Raw genomic sequence first — 26,473 nt, 5'->3', positions numbered from 1 at the left:
GCATTTTATACAGCTAAGTCAAAACCAAGATAATCTCTGCCTCAGCTCGACTAATTGTTCGACCGACATCTCGTGTAACCAAAACAAAAGGCGGTACTAGTTAGCCAACCCTTCAATTAATTCCCCGAACAATCCAGCTCGACCAACTGTTTGACTGACATCTAGAGTAACAGAGACAAAATGCGGTACTTGTCATCCAACCCGGGTAATCACTTCTACGAGTAACCCCCCACTCAGCCCAAGCCATCAACATATATAGTCGACTATCACCTGGACGACTAAGATAGTTAGTAGTTTTCTCAAACCCGGTGCCGACAGCCGCCTGACCTTACATTAACTGCCCTGACAAAGTCATTATTGCTCCAATCAATAAGTATTTATGACTTATCAGGCCCCGTCAGCACTAAGCAATTGATGTCACTTAGCATGAAAACACCTGGACAACCCCTCTTTCACAAAGGTCGACACACGTCAACTGTCTGCCGATTCAACTGCCTAGTTGGACTCAGCCCAGGTTACCTTCTTGCCCCTCAAAACCACTATAAAAATGGGAGACGCTGCATGAGGTAACTCTCTTTGGTTTTTTCTCTTACAAAAACTAAAAACTGACTTAATATTCCTCTAGTCAAAATCAATTACTAACTTGACCATCGGAGGAACCACCGAAAAACCCAATTACGGCCTCTTACGAGTTCTTTCTTGTGCAGAGAAGAACAGTGTCTCCTGGAACCATTCATTAGAAGGAGAGAGGATCCTAATCAATCCACAAACTTGAAGATAATCACTTGTTTGATAACTAACATAAACACCAAACAGCCTCTAAAGCATGTTTGGCAACTTACCTATTTTTCTTTACTAGGGTTTTATGCACGTACAATGCACGTGGTTAAATACCATGATTAAATATATTTAGTTTATTTCCTTACTAAAATTTGTTCCTCGATTCTACTTTGATAGTTTTTGCTTACTTATATCTCTAAATTTTAGCATTGTGATTATTTTTTTCTTTAATGTTTACTTATATGGCTACACTCAATTTAAAATTTTATGTTGATAATTTAATTGACAGAAAATAAATGTAATCAAAATTAATTTGAATTAACATATCATTGAGACCAACATGAAACCAAGTTTGACCTGAGAAAGTATAGTGCTGCAAAAGTAAAAAATACTTCAAAAAATAGCTTCTAAAAAGAAAATGAATAATTAAAATTAATAAGACAAAAATAATCTATCTATCTATCTACCATTTAAAAGAGGGAGTACTAGAAAAACTTTTCCTACCCTAAATTACCCTTCAACTATTGTAAATATAACAAAGTTATCCTCATATTTCGTTTCATTAACTAAGAAAGGTCCATTTTTTCCGTTACTCACAAATTAGAAGCTGTAAAGCCCTAACTCTTTGTTCATTTAAAAGATCATATCATTCACTCTTTCTCTTCATCTCCGTTAAAAATCCGTTGCCGGTGATCGTATCGCCTTCGATAAGAAGTAATCATGGCTGGAGTGGGGCCGATCTATCAGGACTGGAAACCGTGGTGGTCCGCAAGAAAGCCCCCAACGCCGCCGTCAAGAAGGATGAGAAGGCTGTCAACGCCGCCAGGCGCAGCGGCGATGAGATCGAGGCCATTAGAAAATGTATAGAGATCTTAACCTTCTTTTTTTTCATGCTACTTCCTCTATATTTTAGATTCAGTTATTTCTATTATGAACTGCAAATAAGTTCAATATGATTTTTTTTTCTTTTTTGTTGGAGGTTTAACTACTGAGGTCAAATGGTAAGAATCAGTAAGCAGAAATATCACTTTGCTTTGAGAGATTAATTGTTTCTTACTGGAGATTATGTGTACAAGTGAATTATGCATTTATATTTCCTTCTATTGTTTCTTATTGGAGATTAAATAACGTGTGATCCTACATGATGGATTCTTTTTTTGTTCATATTATTTTCATTTTAATTGTTTCTAAACTATTTAAATTTTCATCTTCTGTTGAACTCTGCTGATGTTCTGGTTTGTGCTTTACAAGTTACTAAATATCTTCACCAACGCCGCAAGAAAGCCCCCAACGCCGCCACCAAGAAAGACGAGAAGGCCGTCAACGCCGCCAGGCGCAGCGGCAATGAGATCGAGACCATCAGAAAATGTATAGATATCTTAACCTTCTTTTTTTCATGTTACTCCCTCTATATTTTAGATTCAGTTATTTCTATTATGAACTGCAAATAAGTTCAATATGATTTTTTTTTCTTTTTTGTTGGAGGTCTAACTACTGAGGTCAAATGGTAAGAATCATTAAGCAGAAATATCGCTTTGCTTTGTGAGATTAATTGTTTCTTACTGGAGATTATGTGTACAGGTGAATTATGCATTTATATTTCCTTCTATTGATTCTTATTGGAGATTAAATAACGTGTGATCCTGCATGATGGATTCTTTTTTTGTTCATATTATTTTCATTTTAATTGTTTCTAAACTATTTGAATTTTCATCTTCTGTTGAACTCTGCTGATGTTCTGGTTTGTGCTTTACAAGTTACTAAATATCTTCACCACATAATCACATTATTTTCATTAGTTATCTCTCAGCTATCCTAATTTTATCTTCTGTTGAACTCTGCTAAACTTCTGGTTTTAGCTTTACAACTCAATAATGTCTTCACACAATATGTTTGGATGCACTTTGAAACTGGATGATTTTTATCTTGTAATGACATAGTATATTTACCTTTATTCCATGTACATTAATGAATGAACTGCATGTGTATATAGTACAATCTCTTTTTTTATTACTTCATTTTTCCTACATTGATAATGTTTGCATGGGCACCCATACATGTGCTTCTTGGCAGACAAGGAGCTTCTATACACTTTATAGTACCGTTTGACTCATTTCCTTATTTAGCTTCTCGCCACCGAGGGAAGTCAAATTTCAAACTGGACGTCTAAAACTTTTGTAATTCAATTTTTGTAATGCCTTTTTAGATTGGAAAGTATTCCTACCTTGCGAAATGCAACTCATCTTCTCATCTCCATTCCTCCTATTGCAGGCATTGGTGATCCTGTAAGTTCACCAAAATCTTCTTCACAATTTGATTTCAGACAGCTCATTGTATATTATTGGACTTACTCTATCAGGAGGCCATTAAGCTAACACCACATTTTTCATGTTTGTGTGAAATTTCTCTTTCAGTTGCTTTGTTTGCATAAAGACCTGCAAAATCTATTGACTTCTGGGAATCTTGAATATTTGTGTTATCTATCCACAATCGGTAGGTACTCAAGTTATCTACTCATAATGCTTGTTCTTCTGCAATTTTAGCTTGTTGGAATTTTGTTTATTACAAAGTTGTTTTCAGTTTAGTGTTAACTATGCACTCTTGATTGGTCATGTTGATGATTTTTTTTTCTTCTGGTGTAAGGAGTTCCATGTTTTCTTCTAGAAGGGATCATAAAGCATACTTTGAGCTAACATATACATAAAGTATACTTTGATCTAACATATAGGTTGTGTTATTGGAATCTAATAAATCTCTACTTGGAAGTTGAAATAACTTCCTCATAAGCTCAATGCCCCACTTATTCAAATAGGGCTGGTAAACATAAGATACATTTTTTTATCATAATGTTCTGATCTGGATCATACAACTCGAATCCCGATGATACATGGCCCTATACTTGCAAACCTTGGATGCCAAAACATCCTTATGTTTAATCCAACCTTAATTATTTTAGCTTTAACAATTCTTTGTAAGAGCGCAACCTATTATATTTGTATTAATTGCATTATGTGTCATATGCCAATATGTTCGTTTATGAAAGAGTAATTCTTTTCTTCTTGACTTGGAAGGTGTCTATGGAGATTGTGGAGGAATCAATCGGCAGGGGATTTTAGAGCGGGTAATGCAAGTGAAAAATGCAACTTTGTGAGAATCGGAATATGAGGCATCAACTGCTAATAAGGAGAGCTTCTTTGCGAGAAAAATGCAAGAGAATGATTCGAGTCCTGAAGGGCTTCCACCATCTCAAGGAGGTAAATACGTGGGGTTTGGATCATCACCAACACCTGCACCCAAAAATAACTCGCAAGGGCAGGGGGATGTGATGTCAGTTGTTTCTTAGGTAAATTATTTGCTACTTCTACTCAATCAGTTAAACATTTATAAGTAACTCACTGTCTACTAGCTGCCAATTCAGAAGATTTGTGAAGGGAAAAGAGATACTTTCTCTTACCTGTATGGGTTATGTGCCATCACATGAGCACTGAGCATGAAGTACTGTATGAAAATAGACCGCTTTTGCCATTTCAAAATTAGTTAAATGGCGAAAATTGCAACAACATTTACTCTACCTTTTTTGAATGGGGTGAATATTTTTAATCGAATTGAGAAAAATATCTAACATATAAAAATAAGAAGGCACGGAAGTGTGTGTATTTTGACATTCGTTGACAATGGATGCTCACAACCTAAATTGAAATCAAACCATAGTTTTCTAAACCATGTCAATTATTTTGTACTTGTACCTTGTTTGTTGGAAAAATTGTAAAGAAGAGAATAAAGAAAATGTGACTTTGATTCCTTTGATCTCGGTTACAACTTGATTACAAAAGAGAGGAAAACGAATTTGATTTTCCCCTTTGTTTAAAACTGGGTTCTTCTTGGCAGCGATGGAGTGCTTCCTTCGATTGATTGCGTCGAACTTGCTCTCCGTTGACGATCCGACCGTCTTTATCTCGTGGGAACGATGAACTTTCGTGGAAAGTTTTATGAATAACTCTGAATGAGTTTAAGAACTCTGAACGAGTTTGAACTCTGTGAATAGAGTTGTTGGAACCGAAAATTCGGTTAATAATCAAGCTGTTTTTCTGTTGTTGAAGGATTCTCCCAGATTTGATTTTCTGAGGTTGGTTCAAAAATCCTATCTCCAAGGATTTCGTTGCTGTTGTTGCCGAATCTCCAAACCTGAGTGGTTTTGATGATAAAGAATCCAACCCTTGATCTGATTATCAAAAATCCGATCTCCCCCCCTTTAACTCTGTCGAGTTTGTTGATATTTTATAGGGGGATAGGAGATTGTAACTGACTCCTATATCCGCTCCTACGTGGGCGAAAATCCCTTAGGACGTGGGATAAACGGTTTTGGAACCGTTCGACTTATGTTTGAGTGAGTCAAACGCCCAATCTGGCGTTCAGAACCTCAACTTCGTGTTCTTTGAATTGAGACGCGAAGTTGGGTGTTAGCTGAACACCATTGAACGCGAGGGTCGCTCGCGTTTGGCTTGTGCATTGACGACGCGAGGGTCGCCTTCATTTCCAAAGTTATGACGCGGGGATGACACCCGCGTTTCAGAAGGAGTTAGCTGATTTGTAACTTCTTCTGTAGAGCGTTGCAAGGACCGTTGTTCAGTAATCCTGGCTTTAGCTGTTGTGGGGTGTGAAAGTCGTCAGATTGTAACTTTCACTGTAGATTGTGAAGACTGCTGCATAGAGTTTTCATCAGTTGTCGGAAGTGTCGTTGAATTGTAACCCTTCTCGATCTATGTGAAAAGTCCTCTATTTGCCGCTTTCGATCACCGACCCGAAAGCTACTTGATTGTAGCTTTTGTTGTAGGAGCTAGACGGGAATCAACATCCATAGTGTCTTAAAGATGAATATTCGCCCATAGCTCTCTACCAAGCAACTATTCGACTATATGTTTCGATCATCGACCCGAAAGCTATTTGATTGTAGCTTTCGTTGTAGGAGCTAGACGGGAATCAACATCCATAGTGTCTTAAAGATGAATATTCGCCCATAGCTCTCTACCAAGCAACTCACCAACTGAGTCCAACTTTTTATTTCTGAAATCGTCCCACTGCTCATCAGCATCTCTAATAGTTGCTACGATATTAGCCATGCTGTTGTCACAGCCATCAAGATCAATCATCTCAGAGGTGAGGTCGCGTTTGTGGCAATTGTGGAGTTGCGGATGCAGTGATTGGGAAGTCGTCTGATTGTGACCTCCGTTGTCGGAGCTTGTTTGAATAAGCTATCTATTGTGATTTTTAGACAGCCTACATACCTGTTATGAGAACAATTGTCACATCTATTCATTCATAGTGTATTCTATTTAGAGCGTGTAAATTTATGCATCTCTTGCTAGCAGTTTACCTTAGTTGGACTGTTTCACTATTTATACATGCTTTGCTCTCATTAGCATTTTGTTTTGTAAATGTTTAAGGTTATTATTTCCATAAATTTTGCATGTGGGCTGCGGTTTGTTTGAAAATGTTGTACTACTGTACGCTTAGGTCTTTCAAAAGTAAAACTAATGGTCATTTTTTAATTGCCCAGATTACCTCACAATGTCTCCATTGAGCAACAATTCCTTATTTCTGTATTATCATTAAAAAAAACTTTTCCAATGTTTTTCTTATGGTGCCTTAATGTTTCTTTGTCAAAAAATAACTCATTACAAATCCATTTTACTAAAGAACCATTGGTGGAGGAATACAACATTGCAGCTTCGATAAAGCTCCTTCTCATGATTCTTCTTTATATTGTACATGTGAGATGTTAAATTTTTCTTTTCTTTTAACAGTTTTGGAAGGTGAGTGCATGTGATATATGTGAGATTGCTACGAATTTAGTTTACCAATCTGGCTTTTCACATGCTCTTAAGGTATGTGAAGTTCAATTTGATTCTATTGAAATTGATATAAATTTTCTTGAAGGATAGTACTTAACTCCAAATTGTTAGATAAAATTACAATTATGACTTTATGGATGCTAGCTCTGGGAATCTTTCTATCCAAATCACTGGTGATAATTGACAATTCTTTGTTAATGTGCATATACTATCAACAATACTATCGTTTTGGAAATATGTTCAAATTGATTTTCTTGGTCATAATAATATTGAGCATATACCAACTGTTTAAATAATTGGAAGCTTCATTTGTAATGAATGGTTCCAAAAATTATTGAACAGCCAGCATCCAGTACTCTTCAGAACATACATTAATAAATAATGCTATTGATGTGAATTCAAGAATGTTTTCTTGACTCACAATTCAGTAAACATACAGGCCATTCAGTTTCATCATTGAGTATAAAGTGATTATCTCTAGGTGCTTTTCCCATATCTTAATCTTACCAAAGTCCATTTGTTGTAGGCCATTCAGTTCCAACAATTAGAGTAAAAATGTAAAATGCTTATCTTTAGTTGCTTTTCGGCTTTTCCAATTTCTTAATCTTACTGAAGTTTGTTCTGTGGTCTCATTGGATTCGGAAAAACTACTATAAAAAAGAGGAATCGATGGCAATGACATTCATAAGACTAATGTGACACACATTCAGTTAGAGTTTCGTGATATAATGTGTAAACCTTTTATGAGATTTTATTTTTCTTCTCCTTGCATTTTCCTTTTAGTTGAAATGAAAGTATTAAATCATCAGTTTTGTTCTCTCATTTGAAATGTGCAGTTTTGGAGAGAGGAGATGCAATTGGTTTATCCAGGCAAGGCTAAAATACCTGACCCCTTTTTATCTATTTACTTACTTATTTCATGAACTTGTATTAGCTAATTAATTACTATGCTTATTATATGTGTATTGCTTTTAGTCTTAATTGGCAGCACCAGCTTTGACAGAACCCTCGACCCAAACCTGACATTAAAACACCTACGAATCACACATGTGCTCCTACTAACGGAGCAAGGCCGCCGCCATCAACCAATGGTCCCATTGTAGGGCCAATTCCTAAGTCTGGGCCATTTCTTCCTCTACGTACTAATAGCGTAAGTGAGGAGTACCACAATTGTGAAATATATCTTGCTTTTTCATATACTCTCTAAGGTTTAAAAATCTTTGATTCTTAATTTGTGAATTTCGTCCATTCAGCCATTTTAGCATGTTGTTTCTCCATCAGCAAGTGCAATTGCAGGTTGGATGACAAGTGGCAATCCATCCATACCCAATGCATGAGCTTGGATTTCCATCAACGACATCAAACATTTCTTTTAGAGAGCACAATATACTATTAATTACTATACACTTTGAGTGCTACTTTGATATTATTAAAACACAATATAGGAACTCCTTTCTCATGAATTACACAACCTGAGGTCATATCTTTTTACGTTTGGAAGATACTTGAATCTTATAATACCTACACCAAAGTAGTATAAAAACTGTAATACGGTTAGAATTACTAAATCAAATTCCAGTCTGAAAATCATATAAAGTATCACTTAATATGACCAGGTTTTCCATCTTTTAGAACTCTAATCTTAATACGACCAGATTTTCCATCTTTTAAAACTCTAAATGGCAATATGATTCCTATTACCTTATCTGGGAAACTAATCTTAGTTCACAGGGAGATATCAATACAACAGTTAATGCAGAGAGTACAATTCTAACCCTCTTTTGCCGATAAAATTTGTAAAAACCCTATGCATCAACCAATAGAAATCCCATCGGTTAATATAACATCGAAAGAATTGCATCAAGCTTTAGGCTCTATGCACATGAAAAAGACAAGGCTCTCATAGGTCTGATTCTTCAAGTACTTATTCCTGCACTTTTCTTCTCCCGTTTGCTACCATCTTTTTCCTTACAGACTTGTTGCTTAGAAGATATTGAATGTGTTGTGCAAGCACCTGAGTTCCTTCGTGGCCTACAGGATGTAGAAGGCCAGTTACTCTGTGATCTACGATCTCTTTAGTTCCTCCTGCATTAGTTCTGAGGATCTGCAGCAGAAAAACAATTTTTTTCAAAAGCATTTATCTGTAAACTTCATCCTTATTGTTTACGTTATATAGGGTGAGTTATGGCATGCTTGTTTCTATCTCAAAACAGAAGTGATAACTAGAGTGTAGAAACTATGTTCCTTTGCATGCAGTCTGTTACTCCTCTTGCAAGGAGAAATAAATATTGACAAGATAATACAAATTTTTTTTTTGATATGTTATATGAAGAAATATATGTTCATCCTAGCCTCAGTAAATATTCTATAAAAGAAAGAAATCTGTAGATTTTACATGCAACCAAAAACCGAGGTCTGCAGAAAATTGTCAAAATTTCTTTTACCGCGAAAAAGGGTGTCAACTATTGGTAAAAATCTCGTGAAACCCAGTCTAGAAACATTCAATTTGAATTTTTAATTGCAATTTAAAATCAAAGAGATCTCATTGTGACCAACTCTTATTTCGTTCTTAGATTTCTTCCATATAACTTGGATGATTTGCACATTGAATGTAGTTTTATCTTTCTTTGATCTAGCAAGGTACTTCCACTTAGATTGCTGTATCAGCCATGGTGATCAAGCTAGAAAGCTATTCTCTAGCACTTACAGCAACATATCTTATTTACTTACCTACTCCATTCCAATTTAGTTTACATAGTACTGAGTACACTAGGAAGGATAGCACACAAGAAATTTAAGGTCTGGAATGTCCAGAATTATTCAGTGCCTCTACACGTTTCTACTTCAACTCTACCTTTCCAAACAAAACTTCATAACATGATGCCATTATAGTTCCAATTCATGTGTGTTTTGTTGGATTTTTGGATTTTTCTCATCTCAATCTATTCCTCAATATAACTTGCGCCAATTTTAGACAGCCTTGATGAAAGATGCAACAATATATGTCAATTGTTGTTTATGGAGCCTTAATGGTGGTGTTATTGGTATTGATTAATTCAAATGTTTTTATTATTTAATGATGTTCCATTTATAGATGTATTCCTTCTTTCGTTGTGAGGGGAATTAGTGAAACGAGATTTTTCTCACTGATAACTTTTGCTCTGCTCTCTCCTAGGTGTTGCATTCTCTAAACATCTCATACAGACGCATGCTTATATTCCTAATGGAGAGCTCAGGCAACAATTGGAGCTGAGTTGTAATTTTGATGTTTGTAGACAACCGTATATCACTCACTCACATGTTCCGTCTGCATAAATTGATGCTCATGTAGGTGTGTCAATGACATTGCACTTTCGCAACCCAATAAGAGCTTGACATTGCATTTTTGCATCCCAATAAGAGATTGTCTATTATCACATGTGGTGATGATAAGGCTATTAAGGTGAGGATGACGATGATATATGTATGTCCGTGCTTTATACAGATTAGAACTAAAGTTTGTTGACTCAAAAAAGAGTTCAAAGGCAAATGTAGCAAGTGGTTCTCTTGTGGATCTTCAGCATAAAGTGTGACGGTTTAATATGGAGAATGCTAAAGATGACAGGTGATATTTAAAGAGAAGGACAAAGTTCATTGAGTGTTTTGGAATTTATATGGGATTGTGAAATTTTCATGTGTGCATATATGTACTCACACATTAGGTATTGCAAAGGCTTAGTCAAGCTTCTAATGTCATGAGCTTAGTTTTACATCCACATCATCAAACATTACTATTATATATATTCTTATGACGGTATTTGATTGATCGATCATGTTATAGATGCAACCATTTGTACTATCGCTCAATCAATTAATAAATGTAATTTCATTGTTCAAATGTTTAATGTCTATATGTTTGATCCATTGCTCACATTCAATAATATAATAACAAATCTTTCACTTAATAAAATTATAAATTTTAAATAGATAATAAAAATTTTACCACGTGCATTGCACGTGCAATCAAACTAGTTGGTTAAAAGTGGGCTACAATGACACAAAATATAATATGGAGTTTGTTTTTAATCCTTGATAGACTTTAAAAAAATTCATAAATTAAATATTAGTGCTAACTCTAGTACACTTTTATATAATAAAAACATCGACATAAGCATATAAAAGTACTAAAAAAGTTTATGAAAATATCTTCTAAAGATTCCTAAGTTACTCAAAAAAAACTATTCTATAAAATATTTAGAAAATAGTGCATTTTATTCCTTCTGTTTTATTTTTTTATTGAGACGTTATCAATCATTCTTCACATTTATCTTTTTTGACAAAATTAGACTACTTTTAGATGTTGAAAAAGGATAATAAAATCTTAAATTAGAAGTTAAATTTATATATCTTAATGACAAAATATTAAACAACTACTCTTTTTTTTTTTGCTAAGTTTTGAATATTTATTCGCTTTTTTGTGATTTTGAATTTTTAAGGGCGTGTTTTGTAAATTTTGAAACTTTGAGAGTGTTTCTTTCTTTAAAAAAATTTAAATTTTAAGTTAGATGCTTGTAATTCTATATTTCATGTGGGGTGGTAAGTTTTTAAATGTCATGATATTTCTCACAACTCTGAATTTTGAGGGTATTTTATGCAATTATTATAATTTTGGATTGTTTGTTACAAAATTTAAAATTTTAGCGGGCTGATGATAATTTTGAGATTTGATAGGTATTGGTTATGAGTTTTTAAAATTTAGTATTTTTCGTTATTTTTAATTTTTTTAAGGAGATTTTTATAATTTTATATGTTTGAGGTTATTTTTCACAAATTTTAAATTTTTAATGTCTGATGGTAATCTCTTGAATTCATCTTTGTTGTTTGTAAGTTTTAAAATTTTTGAATTTCAAGGTGTTTTTTTATTATTTGAACTTTTGAGGGTGTTTTTATAGTTTTTAAAATATTAAGGATGTTAATTGTAAATTTTAAATTCTTCAGGGACTGTGGATGTTTTGTGTAATTTTAAACTTTTAATGGTGTTTTGTGGAATTTTGAAACTTTATTGGGTTGTTTTGTAATACTGCATATATTAGAGCATATTAGTTATTTACCTTAACAGACTGATTCAGTGGAGCTATCTTATGTATTATATTAATATTATTTTTTAAATTATTGACTTGTAAGTAGTTCACATTGGATTAGAATATGATATAATTATGGTTATGATAGACTAAAATTTAAATGAAATATTCAAAATAATCAATAATAATAATGATCATGAAAAGATTTTTCCGAACCGGTATTTTTAAAGAGAGTATGATAAGTAATTCTTTACTTATAAGCTTCAAAAAATAAGCCTTCCCAAAGGATTAATTGTCATAATATAGGGTTGTCTGGTATAATTTGGAAGCTCAGGGGAGTTTAGTGAGAAAGTTTAGGAGCTGGTGTTCGATGCGAAATTAAAAAGAAGCTCTGAAGGGTCGCGTTCTCCAAAGTTCAGGGGGTTTCGTTAAAGTTTAGCTATGGGAATTTGTGAAGGATTGCGGACGTCAACGGCGGATTATTAGCTGGAGTTTATAGAGAGTTTTGGCGTCCGGGCTTTGAGCAGGGAGATTAGCAACTTATCATGCGATTTTGTGACCTGCCTTGCTACTATGGGCCTAGCCCGGTTAACATAATATGGACTTCTTGTAATTGTTGTTTTTATTTTCACATATATTACAAGGGTGTTTTTTGACTTATTATACCCTGTAATTATAGGTATTATTAAAACTGTTCTTATAAATCACTATAATTGTTATTTTACCTCAAATTATAGCCAGAGATTAATTGATCTTTAATACTGAAAATTGAAATATTTTATTAAAATGATTAATTGTTTTACATAAATGGCTACATCACTATTAAGTTAATTAATCAATAGTAAAAGCAATCCTATATATCCCATTTAGGCAGACATTTAATCGAAAGTTCCTTTTGGTGCATAGGGAGACACACAGAGGAGGAAGGGAGGCGATGGCTTGGTTGGAAGAAAAAAATAAAGAAAATGAGATTTCCTTTTTTTTATCGCATTAAATCTATACTATATAAAAAAGAATTGTCTTGTCAAAAACTTTTTATTTTCATTTTTGCTCTTTTAAGTTTGATAATTTTTAAATATGTCTAGTTGTCATTAATCGTTTACTAATTATATGTAACCTCTTATTAATTATGCATTTCGTCACTTTTTTAAAACCTTTGGTCACACTATTAATTTATTATTTAATCATATTATTTAGTAGAAATTTGAAATTTATTTGTAACTTATCTTCACATAATATTTAAAAATTCTAGAAAAATTAAAAATAATAAAAATTCATTAGGCTTATGTCTTATGCCTTTGGGTTTCACCTCTTATAGGAGATTATCTGTTACCTTTCATCTTATTAGCCTTTTAAAAGCATGATAATAGTATGAAAAATAATTTGTATTTATTATAATTGTAATATTATTAATAGTATAATGATTTTAATAGTACTTTTTAAATTAATAAATTATAGTATTACACTATAACTTAATAACTATACAATTAGTAAATTATTTACTAATAGTGTAATAAACTAATTATGAAATTAAAATGTAGTTACTAATAGTATTATAATTAGGCTATGCGTAATATTATTATATTTAAAAGAGAAGAAATTATTTAATATATTTTAATTATTTTAATAGATTATAACAATTATCCAAACTATATTGATTAATCATATAGTTCTTTATATACAATTTTATCATACAACTTATTCATTTAAATAAAATTATAATTATTCAGATTTCATATTGCTATATAAGTCATTTCATTATTTTGCAGCCAACAATAAACTTTAAAAAACATAAAACAAAACAGATGTACTCTCGTGCGAAGCAAGCGCACTATACTAGTTGAAATAAAATAGTATTTTTCATTGTTGTGTTGTTTGCATTTTAGCATGAGTAAGAATGAAAGATGAGATTGCGGGATACTTGTAATTTTGAGGTCAAATAATAATTATGATTAGACTAAAGTTGATGTGTTTAGTGAGGTGCAGTTTGAATCCTTATGTTTTTTCAACTTATCAAAATTTTTAAGTTTAGGAGTCGGAACAGTATGATGTTACAAGATTATTCTAACGAAAGTGGAAGGTATATACATAAAAAATCTAATCAAAACATATGTCTGTAAGTGTTTTTTTGTTTAATTTTTGTCCCAAATTCCTAAACCAATTATGTAGAAGGATGTTCATATATTTCCGTTTCCAACAACAGTATACGGAAATAGTAGGAATCGTGAAGTCACCATGCGAAATTGGAGTTGTTAGTACGTATCTCCGAGATAATTGTGTAACAATAGAAGCATTCAACACCGTTACATATAGAACAAAAGAAGAAAAATAAAAAGATAAAAAATAAAAAAATCACAAAGTATGTGATAATCGTATAACAATGGAAACATTAAACTCCACTACATATATTTTATCAAAAAAAAAAACCCATCACAAATAGCACCAAGAAGGGGGAAAAAATCTAATCAAATCACAACACTCTACCCTCATAATTGACCCAGTACAACAGATAGCATTAATCTTAAATTTCACCAAAGGCGGTATTGATATTTCATGCAGATATCTTTAAATTTCATGCCTCGTATCACCTTGCAGCGAAAAAAAAAAATCTTCTGCTAAATGGAGTTTATACATGCGGACAAATTTTCAAAACCGACCCTTTTGGGTTTTTAATTGCAAAAAACAACCGGTTTTGAAAATATTTACAAAAACCGACCTATTTAGCTGAAAACAGGTCGGTTTTTTTAAATTTTTTTGGGAAACTTCACGGGAGTTGAACTCCCGTGAAGTTTTTCTCATAACAAAACTTCACGGGAGTTGAACTCCCGTGAAGTTTGGAAGAAAAAATTTCAAAAACCGACCCAGTTTCAACCAACTGGGTCGGTTTTTATAAATAAAACTGAAATAGGTCGTTTTTTGCAATTAAAAATCCAAAGGGGTCGGTTTTGAAAATTTGTCCTTATACATGCAGATATCTTTAAATCTTTGGACAAATTTTCAAAACCAACCCTTTCGATTTTTTATTTGTAAAAAACGACCTATTTCAGTTTTATTTGTAAAAACCGACCTGGTTTCAGCCTCAGCGCAACTCCCGTGAAGTTTCGGAAACTTTTTTTTCAAAAACCGACCTGGTTTCAGCGCTGAGGTTGAAACCAGGTCGGTTTCTCTAAATAAATGTAAAACGGGTCTTTTTTTGCAATAAAAACTCCAAATGGGTTGGTTTTGAAAATTTGTCCTTAAATCTTTTTATTCATGGGGATCGTTTGATAAGTAATGGAGTTTATACATCTTCCTCCTTACTGTGTTCTCCAGCTGTGCATTCGGCCTACTAAATGTAAAGCTCTTTATTGACACGACATATCACAGTTAGGAATAACACCATCTTCTGCTCTTTCAAGAATGCAGTCCACGTCAAAATCCCTGCATACATGCATGATAATTTCACCAGGAAAAAAAAGAAAGCAAACGATTGCGCGGACTCTAATTACTTTGGCAATCTTCAACTTTGTGCAAATTCATCTTGAATCAGAATAACAACCTCTGATGGCCGTTTCGCTCGCCTCCCGGCCACAATATCACACGATGATTGCGGTTACATGTGTGTAAAATAGCTCATTTACTTATGGTAATATTACTCAAAATCATCAACATCATTGGAGAACAAGGAACAGATGAAAATGATATAAAAACATTATTACCTCCTCAGACGAAAATGGCTTTAAGCATGTTACGTGTGCATTGCAAAACAGATAAGACACAGAATGGTTTCTCATTCCACTCATGTATAAATCCAAACCATAATCAATCATGTACAAATATAAGCAGAAATCAGTAAATGAATGTGCAGAACTAAAAATTATGAGAATTTGGACTGTATACAATGAGATATCAACTGAGTCTATGTGATACGGCGACATCTGCACCAAAAGGCAATACCTCCACCTCTGCCTTGAGCCACAGCAATTTCCTCATCTATATAAAACCAAATGAAGAATGGATCCTTGGTACTAGGCTCTCTATCCTCACCTCCTAAATTTATCTGCAAGGGGCCAAAAGGTCCAATCTTTATACGGACGCACTCAAAGATGAAAGCCAACATCCTGTTTTTCCAAGAAAGTTTTCCTTCAAAGGTCAGACATCCGATGGGACCTAGATAAACTCCATTCTCGATCCTCTTTGCCTGTGTATAATGCAGATGTTACAGATGTGTTTTAACTTCAATTTAGAAGCTATAGCAAACCTTAACGAGTACGGAAAACATCTGTTGAATTTTAAGGTGCTTCTTACTTTTTATATATCAATCTTAAACTTAGAACAAAAGCATGAAGGCACTGCTATGTAAAAAACAAGCTTGAACAAGTTAAGCTCCAGCCAAGACAGATAGCCTTCACATGAGAAAGATTAACAAGCAAAGATGATCGTTCGACTTTCCTGAATTATTAACAAGTAAATCATCCAAGAATAGTCTGAAATATCTGTCTGATTAAATTTGCAATTAACAGTCTTTGTTTTTTGCTCCTGAATTTTTCTTTGCAGGATAGTGACAACTTTCAGCTCAGATTTTTAAATGATCAGCCAAAATAAAGCCTCTCCAAAGTGATAAAGGGTGTACAATCCTACGACTCCTATCATTGAATGAAAGGGCTACTTTAGAACTCATAACATGCAATCTGAGATTTCATGCTGACCTTTGGGAATCTTGAAGGTGTTTCAATCGTATTTGTTTCTTTCAATTGGACAGAGTAACCAAGTAAAGCATGCTGCTATTCCTACGTCTATTCTTCTTCTTCGCCGTCATCTTCTTTTCTCTACTTTTCTCCTAACTGTTGAATTTGTTCTCCCTTTAAATTAATTAGTCCACTCTAGAAAAGGCTAAAATATCAGATTAGCCTAAAAAGTGACATCCATTTACCAGTTTCACTTATAAAGTGACACTGGTAATAGTTTAGCCTAAAAATGACAAATACGATGACAAATAGGCATTTTCAGTGCCGGAGATAATTTTTATATGAAAATTTAAGTAATTTTTACATATAGACCCCCTACTCTATCATATTTTTCGGATTAACCCCCTAAAAAGTTTCTAAAATTTGTAAAAAGAACCCTCACTTCCCACCATCTCTTCCTTCCTCCTCCTTCCTCTTTCCCACCATCTCCTCCATTCTCTTCTCCTCCAACCCTTAACTTTCCTTCCTCTCTCCCGCTCCTTCTCTGTCCTTTCTCATGCTCATTCTTATCTTCTCCAGTTCTCCTTTCCACTATCTCCTTCATTTTCTTTTCCCCCCAATCGCCAACCTCCCCTCCTCCTCATCCTTTCTCAAACCCAACATAAAATATTCTACTTGAAGCATTAGGAGAGAGTGAATGAGAGGAGAGAAAGGAGGAGGACAAAGAAGAGAGAAGTGAAAGAAGTTAAGAAGAGATGGATTTGGAGGAAGAGGGAAAGAAGAAAGTAATATGGAGGATATGAAAAAGGAGGGAGATAGGAGAGTGGGAGAGAGGAGAGGTTAAGGATCAAGATGAGAAAAGAATGGACGAGATGATGGGAATGAGGGAGGAGATGGTGGGGGTGGGAGGGAAGGGGGAAGAGAGAGTGAAGTTTTATTTCACATATTATAAATTTGAGGAGATAAATCTGAAAATATGACAGAGTGGGGGGGTCTATATGTAAAAATTACTTAATTTTTTACTTAAAAAATTATCTCCGGCATCGGAAGCACCTATTTGTCATTGTATTTGTTACTTTTTAGGCTAAACTGTCGCTGGCATCACTTTATAGGCTAAACTGGTAAATGAGTGTTACTTTTTATGCTAATCTGGTATTTTAGCCCCCTAGAAAAGTCCCATAACATGCTAGATGTGTGGACTAATTAACTCTTAACCCATTTCTAGACTATCAACCCGCAACTCAACTTGCCCCCTCATCTGTGTTATATATTTTTGGAAAACAGGAACAGTTATGAAGCAACAGCTGAACTTGAGAAGCCTGGATACTTCCAAAAAGATCCACAAAACTTTGTAAGTATTGATTTTCACTTCAATGCTCCAGGTTAATACAATAATAGTTTACTAGAATGCTAAAAATCAGAATGGTTAGATTCATCTCTAACCATATGGGAAGCACGTAGGCGGACTTGCCCATTTGTTAATGCAACTGACTCTAACCAATTATTGAGTTACTATACATTAGAGCAAATATGGGCAATACCAAAGGAAAACCAATGGAGATTTTGTTAAACTTTATTTTTAGTGGCCCACGTTTTTATTTAAAAATATTTATCTTTTAGTTTATTTAAAAGATAATTAAAGTTTAATAATATTAAGTGCTAAATTCCTATTGGTCAGTTGGAAAGAAATTGTTAACTGCTCACGTTGATGGAACGTGGAGATTAAAGAGATTCTATTAAAGATTTGGTTCTCTCTCTACCCATAATAAGATACAGTTTTTCTCTCCATCAAGGAAATACGTAGAATCAAAAGGGCTAAGAGAGAGAAATTCAAGTCTTCATTACAGTTCTTTTTGTAGTCAATTTCTCATCAAGATTCTAATCATGGATCAAGGTACGCTCTCTTAATTAATTGTTCTTAGTAAAAATTATCTTGTTCTAAGATCTTGGTATTATGATGATTATTCAAAATTAAGTTTGATTTGCTTAAATTAAGAATTAGGTTTACATGTAGTATCAGAGCATTGATTAAAGAACTTATGATTTTCCATCAAGATTCTTGTTTCTCGTCAATTTGTTCCATTACCGTTAATTCGATTGAGTTTTGAATTCACTAATTAAATGTTTTTGCTGTTTATTGAAAGGAGTTGTATTGAATACTTTTTTTGCTGATGTTTTTCGTACTCAATTGAATACATAAGTCATTGCTACTTAAATATCATAATTTCTCTCATGCTACAGTTGACGATTATGAGCCATTACAGTATATAATAATGTGAATGGGAAAGTAAAGAGTTACTGACAAATTTGGAATTACATTCACATTCATATTCTTTATCTAAAGGATTACTTGTTTATTCATTGAGATATATATATGTATATATATTTTGAGTGAAATGAATACTTTGGGACACTTGGCTTAGTGGTAAAGTTTGAGAGGTTGGATATGAGGTTAGGAGTTCAAATCCCTATAGCCACAATATATATTTAAAGGTGTTCGGTTGGGGCTTGGTCCTTGGGGCTCTTGTGCTCTTTGAATTCAGTAAAAATATATTTTAATGTTCGTTTTCTTTTTTTTGGATTTTTAATTGTCAGGTATTGATGTTTATGAGAGTTCACTGATTATGTATGAATTGTTAGTCACCAAAGTGCTTTGTTTCTTATAACATTATTATCTAGATTGTATTCTGCAATTTAAAATTCAATTCACTCATGAATGGTTTGTTAGTCACCAAAGTGATCGTACCTTGAAGTTCTATGTCTATCATATATATATATATATTTTTTAATTACTCATGATTATGTGATGCTACTAATGAAATGACATCGTATGTATATATATTGTCATGGATAAGTTGAGGTTTATTGATTATAAGATATTTAAAAATCGTCCAAAGGATGATTGGTTAATTTTATAATCTATGAACATAATCGTGGTTAATTAATATACCTGATTAGATATGTTTAGAATATCCAAAGATAGCAAACATGTCTAATTGGAGTGTATATAATTGCCAATTATATGAAATAAAACTAAGCATCAATTATGTTTATTGTTGAACATTGATGGATCACCCAAAGGAGAATTTCGATGTACGCTTATTGTTTATTTGAATGTTATTTGAATATGTATTATGTGTTTAAGTTTATAACTCAAAGCATTAATATGTCAGCATTCTATGTATTTTGCAGCACCTGTTTTTCTTCATTCGCAAGCTTCGTCTATTATAAAGTTCAATGGGCTTAATTTCTATGAATGGTGTGAATAAGTTCAGTTTTACCTAGGTGTTCTAGATCTTGATTCGGCACTCCTGAATGATAAGCCCGCTGTTATTACTGATTCTAGTAGTGCTAAAGAAAGTTTCTTCCATAAGGCTTGGGAAAAATCAAATAGACTGAGCTTAATATTTATGCGGATGACAATAGCAAACAACATTAAGTCCATGATTCCTAAAACTGATAATGCAAAGGAATTTATGAAATTTGTGGAAGATCTCTCGCAATCTGACTCTACTGATAAGTCACTTATAGGGACATTAATGGGTACGTTGACAACCATGAAGTTCAATGGTTCTCGTACCATGCATGAGCATGTCACTGAAATGACAAACGCAACAGCAAGATTGAGATCTACGGGAATAGAAGTGAGTGAAAATTTCCTTGTGCAATTTATCATAAACTCCTTGCCTTCTAAGTATAGTCCATTCCAAATAAACTACAACACTATAAAAAATAAGTGGAATGTGACTGAATTACAAAGTATGTTCATTTAAGAGAAAGCAAGACTTAAGAAATAAGGAATTCACTCAATTAATCTCATGGGTCGTCAAGGAGCTAGAAAGAAACCAGGAAAGAAGAATAAAAAGGACAAGAAAGGACCACTGAAAGTTAATGTGTCACATGTCCAAATCCACAAATCCACAAGAAGGAACACAAGAATGATAAGTGTCATTTCTACAAAAAGCCTGGACACTATTAGAAAGATTGCCTGAAACGTAAGACATGGTTCGAAAAGAAAGGTAAGCCTATTACTTTTGTATGTTTCGTATCAAATTTGGCAGAAGTTTCTTATAATACTTGGTGGATTGATTCTGGTTGTACCACTCATGGGAAATCCAAATGAAAAGTTCATTTTCATGGGAAATCAAGTCAATGCTCCAGTTGAGGCCAGTGGAACCTATCGCTTGATTTTAGACACTAGACATCATTTAAATCTTTTCCAAACCCTTTATGTTACTACTGTTTCTCGAAACTTAGTTTCTTTGTCTAAACTTGATACCACTGAATACTCTTTTAAATTTGGGAATGGATGTTTCAGTTTGTTTAAGCATAATCATTTTATTGGTTCTGATGTTCTTTCTGATTGTTTATACAAATTAAAGCTTGATAACATTTTTTTTGAAACTCTGTTAACCTTGCATCATAATGTTGGAACTAAACGAGGTTTAGCGGATGAAAGTTCAGCTTACTTGTGGCATAAACGTTTGGGACACATATCCAAAGAAAGAATACAAAGATTGGTAAAGAATGAAATCCTTCTTAATTTGGATTTTACCAATCTTTGTATTTGTGTGGATTGTATTAAAGGAAAACATACAAACCACACAATTAAAAAAACAGCTACAAGAAGCACACAGCTCCTTAAAATTATACACACTGATATATGCGGACCTTTTGATGTTCCATTCTTTAGTAAAGAAAAATATTTTATCACCTTTATTAATGATTTTTCAAGTTATGGATATATCTTATTGCATGAATAATCTCAATCAGTAGATACTCTAGAGGTGTTTATTAATGAGATTGAAAGACAATTAGATAAAAAGGTGAAAATTGTTAGATCTGATAGAGATGGTGAATATTATGGAAAGTATGACGAAACTGGACAATGCCCTGATCCATTTGCTAAATTCCTTGAAAAGCGTGGCATATGCGCTCAGTACGTGATGCCAGGTAAACCGCAATAAAATGGTGTTGCAGAAAAGCGTAATCGTACACTAATGGACATGGTTAGGAATATGTTGAGTTATTTTTTTTTACCCTTGTCATTGTGGATGTATGCTTTAAAAACCGTAATGTATTTATTAAACAATATTCCTAGTAAGGTAGTTTCAAAGACTCCTTTTAAACTGTGGACGGGAAAAAAACCCAGTTTAAGACACCTTCATGTTTGGGATTGTCCTGCGGAAATATGAATTTATAATCCACATGAAAAGAAACTGGACTCAAGAACAACCATTGGTTTCTTCATTGGTTATACAGAAAAATCTAAATGGTATAGATTTTATTGTCCTGACCATAGTACAAGAATTGTTGAAAATGAAAATGCCAAGTTCGTTGAAAATGGTGTTATTAGTAGGGGTATGGAACCACGTAAAGTGGAAATCCAAGAAGTTAGAGTGCACGTTTCTTTACTTATAACTTCTTCTCAAGTTGTTGTTCCTACAGTTGTTGAACAATTTAACGACTTACAAGAATAAATAAATGATCAAACACTCCATGAAGAAGTTGTTACCAATGAACCTACAATGGATATACCACATGAAGAAGTAGCATTAAGAATGTCTCAAAGACAGAAAAAATCTGCTATTTCTGATGATTATGTGGTTTATCTACAAGAGTCAGAATTTGACCTTAGAATTAATAAAGATCTTGTTTTATTTTCACATGCCATGAAAAGTTATAATTCTAATAAATGGTTTGATGTTATGAAAGATGAATGAAAATCAATGGAGCATAATGACGTTTGGGATCTTGTAGAGTTGCGTGAAGGTTATAAAAGAGTTGGGTGTAAATGGATCTTTAAGACCAAACACAACTCAAATGGCAATATCGAACTATACAAGGCTAGACTCGTTGTCAAAGGTTTTACTCAGAAGGACAGCGTTGACTACAAAGAAACTTTTTCTCCTATTTTGAAAAATAATTTATTTAGAATTATTATGTCTATGGTGGCTCATTATGACTTAGAGCTACATCAAATGGATGTGAAAACTATTTTTCTAAATGGAAATTTAGATGAAGAATGTTACATGGACTAACCCGAGGGTTTTTTAGTTGAAGGAAAGGAACACATGGTGTGTAAACTTAAGAGGTCAATATACGAACTCAAACAAGCTTCCCGACAATGATATCTTAAGTTTAATGATACTATCACATCTTTTGGATTTAGGGGCTGTTTGTTTGCCTAAAAAAGAGGAAAATCAAAGAATAGAAAATTTATTTCTAAGAAAAATTATTTTGAGATTGTTTGGTTGGCTAAAAAAAGAAAGAAATCAAAGATTGGGAGATGAGTTGTCACATTATTATTGGATGATATGAGTGATTTTTTAAGAAAATTTGTTTTGAGGTTGTTTGATTGACTAAAAAAATAAGAAAATAAATTATAAGAAATATATTTCCTGTAATAGGTTCTTTTCTTGTGTTTAGTAGTTCAATCATAAAAATAAAAAAATAGATGATATGAGATGAGTTATCATTATATTATTGGATGATGTGACCCACACTTAAGGAAATCGATTTTCTAGTTTTTTGAAGGAAATTGATAGAAATAAAATGGTAATGAGATGAGATGAGATGAGTTGTCACCATATTATTGGATGATGTGAGTGATTTTTAAAGATGAGATGTGATGAAGATGAGATGAGTTGGATGATGTGGCCTATTTCTTGTGTTTGGTTTATTTTTAGGAGATGATATGAGATGAGTTGTGGGATGAAAATAATATTTTATTGGATATTGTGATAGGGATGGAAATGGATGAAAATAATATTTTATTGATTTCCATGTACTCTTTTCCTTTTCTTGATTTTTAGGAAACCAACCAAACAGACCCTTAAAGAAAACACTATTGATCGATGTATATATCTAAAGATCAGTAGGAGCAAGTTTATATTTCTTATTCTGTATGTTGATGATGTCTTGCTTACTACTAATGATCTTGGCTTGCTACACGAGATTAAAAAATTTCTCTCTAAGAACTTCGAAATGAAAGATATGGGTGAGACATCCTATGTGATTGGAATTGAAATATTCTGTGACAGATCATAAGGATTGTTAGGGTTGTCTCAGAAATCATATATTAATAAAGTTCTAGAGAGGTTCAAGATGAAAAAAATGTTCTGTATCTATTCCAATTCAGAAAGGAGATAAATTAAGCCTTATGCAATGTCCAAAGAATGAATTGGAACACAAACAAATAGAACAAATTCCTTATGCATCTATCGTTAGGAGCTGATGTATGCTCAAGTTTGTACAAGGCCAGATATTAGTTTCGTTGTCAGAATGCTGGGTAGATATCAAAGTAATCCAGGATTGGATCATTGGAAAGCTGCAAAGAAGGTATTAAGATACTTACAAGGAACAAAGGATCATATGCTCACTTGTAAGAGATCTGATCACCTTGAGGTGGTTGGATATTCAGATTCAGATTTTGCTCGATGTTTGGATACAAAAAAATCCACATTTGGTTATTTGTTCCTTCTAGCTGGAGGAGCGATCTTATAAAAAAGTGCGAAGTAGTCTGTCATTGCTGCATCGACTATGGAGGATGAGTTTGTGGCATGCTTTGAAGCCACTGTTCATGGATTATATGGCTACGGAATTTTATTTCAGAACTTGAAATTGTTGACAGTATTGTCAAGCCGCTGAAAATTTATTGTGATAATGCTACATCAGTCTTCTTTTCTAAAAACGACAAGTATTCAAAGGGTGCTAAACATATGGAATTGAAATACTTTGTCGTTAAAGAAGAAGTTCAGAGACAAATGGTGTCAATTGAGCATATTAGCATTAATTTCATGGTTGCGGATCCTTTGACAAAGGGTTGCCACCAAAGACATTTAATGGACATATCGAAAGAATGGGTATTATTAAAAATCATTACTATCTTTTATGTAAAGTTTATGTTCTTTATATATTTCACACTTTGAGCTCATCTAAATATTGTTTTTGATATATTAATGCATCATGTTTCTTATTGTTAGTATATACATGAATGATTATGTGAGTATTAACAGGATATGTCTCTGACAAGGATATTATTGTTGGACCATTATGACAGAGTCTTAGTTATCTTGCTACTTTTTGAGAGATAGAGGGTTAGGCTTGGTACTTATCTTTGGATCACAATCTTAAAAAATCTTAATAATCATGATACATAGTCCATATTTAATTACTAAAAAGACCTAGTGCTTTCTTGTCTAGTGATTATTTAATAAAATCTCATTACAGGTCATGTTAAGTTTAAAACTAATATCGTGATACATAGAAGGGACTATGTCGAGTTAACTGCGTACAACCGCTATGATCCTTATTAGTTTTCTACTTAATGATGATTAATGGTTTGATCAATATAATGATGGAATTAGCTTATACTATGCATATTATGTTGTATTATTAAACCATTACGTTAAATTATGATACATGGGCCAAGTGGGAGAATGTTAGACTTTATTTTTAGTGGCCCACGTTTTTTATTTTAAAATATTTATTTTTTAGTTTATTTATTTAAAAGATAATTAAAGTTTAATAATATTAAGTGCTAAATTTCTATTGGTCAGTTGAGAAAAATTGTCAAATAACTGCTCACGTTGATGGAACGTGGAGATAAAAGAGATTATATTTAAGACTTGGTTCTCTCTCTATCCATAATAATACAGTTTTTCTCTCCATCAAGAAAATACGTAGAATCAAAAGGGCTAAGAGAGAGAAATTCAAGTCTTCATTTGAGGTATACTTTGCTCTTATTAGATAACTTTGCTCTTATTGGATAACTTTGCTCTTATTAGAATTTTGTAATAAAATAAATTTTGTTGTGGGGATGAACATAGGTCTTCTAGACTTTTTAACTATGCCTTTAATGATATTATGGGGGTTTCCTGGTGATTTCAAAGATCATGGTAGTTTCTCTATTAAGAATATTTTAGTACAGTTTTCCGCAAAACTCACAATAGTTCACAATAGTTTTGTCAAATTTACCTTTTTTTTATCCACAATCTCTACAAGATAATTACAGTTAAAAGAACTTACTGCAGCATCGAATCGTTGAACCGCAGTGATAGGAAAATACCGCCCCTTATCCAATTCACCCTGCACAAGCACAGAGATTCCATCAATTTCTAAAAGATAAATTCATTTCAATATAAACCCAATGAGTTGTGGTCACCTGAGCGGTGAATATAAGCATCCAGGTCCTCCCCGGTGACTTCGTGCCTCCTAGGGTTTCGAGAAACCCTGAAGGATCCGCCTTCTCCGTCTTGATCGTGGCGAGAGCACGTCAGCCTGTGGACCGCGCCGGCGCTCTTGGCCGGCGTCCTTTGAGCGACCCTCACGCTGTCCTCAATAACACCTTAATGAGAAACCCTAAAGATATGTAGGAATCAATGGAAAGGGAAGGGAAGGGGGGGCCTTAGGGTTTGATTTACCGACGAGGGATTCCTTGGGCGGAGCACCCAGATCTGAGGCCGAGGCGGTGAGGATCAGCCGGCGGTGGCGAGAATTTAGGGTTTTGGATTTGAGAAGAGCGGGACGAGAGAGAGGAGAGAGGGTGGAAGCCATTGCTGCTAATTTTTCGAGCAGTAAATTTCGCTGAAAAATGTGTATAATTATTATTATTATTTATTAGTTAGGAGCCGTTGTGGTGGAGAATTTTTTGGAATTTTGGAGGGAGAAGATAAAGCTGATACTAGATGGGGCCCTTTTTTAAGAATAGAAATGGGCTTTGGACAATAAATGGGTTGGGCGTTAAGGGCTTGTTTGGATTGAGGGGAATGAGGGTGAAGGGAAGTTAGGGGAACCATTCACCTCCATTCACCTTGTTTGGGAAAACTTAGGAGGTGAAGTTAATTCACCTCCATTCACCTTGGTTCACCCCCTAATAGTATAAAAATTGTTACCCCCCAAATTGGGGTGTAACCAAGGGGAAGGGAATTCCCTTCTCTTCCCTTCCTTTCTCTTCCCTTCCCTTCACTCAGTTTCCCTTAACTTCCCTTCACCCCCTACTAATCCAAACAGGCCCTAAGTTGAGTACATAATGCAAGCTGTCAAACTTTATTTAAAAAAGAGTTTTTACATCAAAACACTTTTACTATTAGGACCTGTTTGGTTATTTCCT

The 26,473-nt window shown here is 33.6% G+C and overlaps 1 protein-coding gene and 1 long non-coding RNA gene across 2 annotated transcripts; one reads left to right on the top strand and one right to left on the bottom strand.

Annotated features, from left to right (window-relative positions):
• LOC109845334 lies at positions 1,301-3,273 on the top strand. The gene is made up of 4 exons (XR_002248313.1): positions 1,301-1,641; positions 2,032-2,148; positions 2,987-3,065; positions 3,195-3,273. It is a non-coding gene; the product is annotated as an uncharacterized LOC109845334 (long non-coding RNA).
• Positions 15,398-25,627, bottom strand: LOC109845490. Its single transcript, XM_020414742.1, has 3 exons — positions 25,526-25,627; positions 25,390-25,449; positions 15,398-15,872 (listed from the first exon to the last, which is right to left on the bottom strand). The coding sequence occupies exons 1-3, from the start codon at positions 25,544-25,546 to the stop codon at positions 15,591-15,593; spliced, it is 363 nt and encodes a 120-aa protein (XP_020270331.1). The 5' UTR covers positions 25,547-25,627; the 3' UTR covers positions 15,398-15,590.

Source organism: Asparagus officinalis, chromosome 6 (genome assembly GCF_001876935.1).
Source record: "Asparagus officinalis chromosome 6, Aspof.V1, whole genome shotgun sequence".
NCBI lineage: Eukaryota > Viridiplantae > Streptophyta > Magnoliopsida > Asparagales > Asparagaceae > Asparagus > Asparagus officinalis.
This window is presented reverse-complemented; position numbering and strand designations above follow the sequence as displayed.

Bases quoted from the DNA above. Each gene is read 5' to 3' on its own strand.
- LOC109845490 (XM_020414742.1), bottom strand. From the start codon at position 25,546: ATGCTTATATTCACCGCTCAG. The intron at 25,450-25,525 runs GTGACCACAACT...GTGCTTGTGCAG, and splicing joins TGCTTATATTCACCGCTCAG to GGTGAATTGGATAAGGGGCG. The intron at 15,873-25,389 runs GTAAGTTCTTTT...CATTATACACAG, and splicing joins TTCAACGATTCGATGCTGCA to GCAAAGAGGATCGAGAATGG.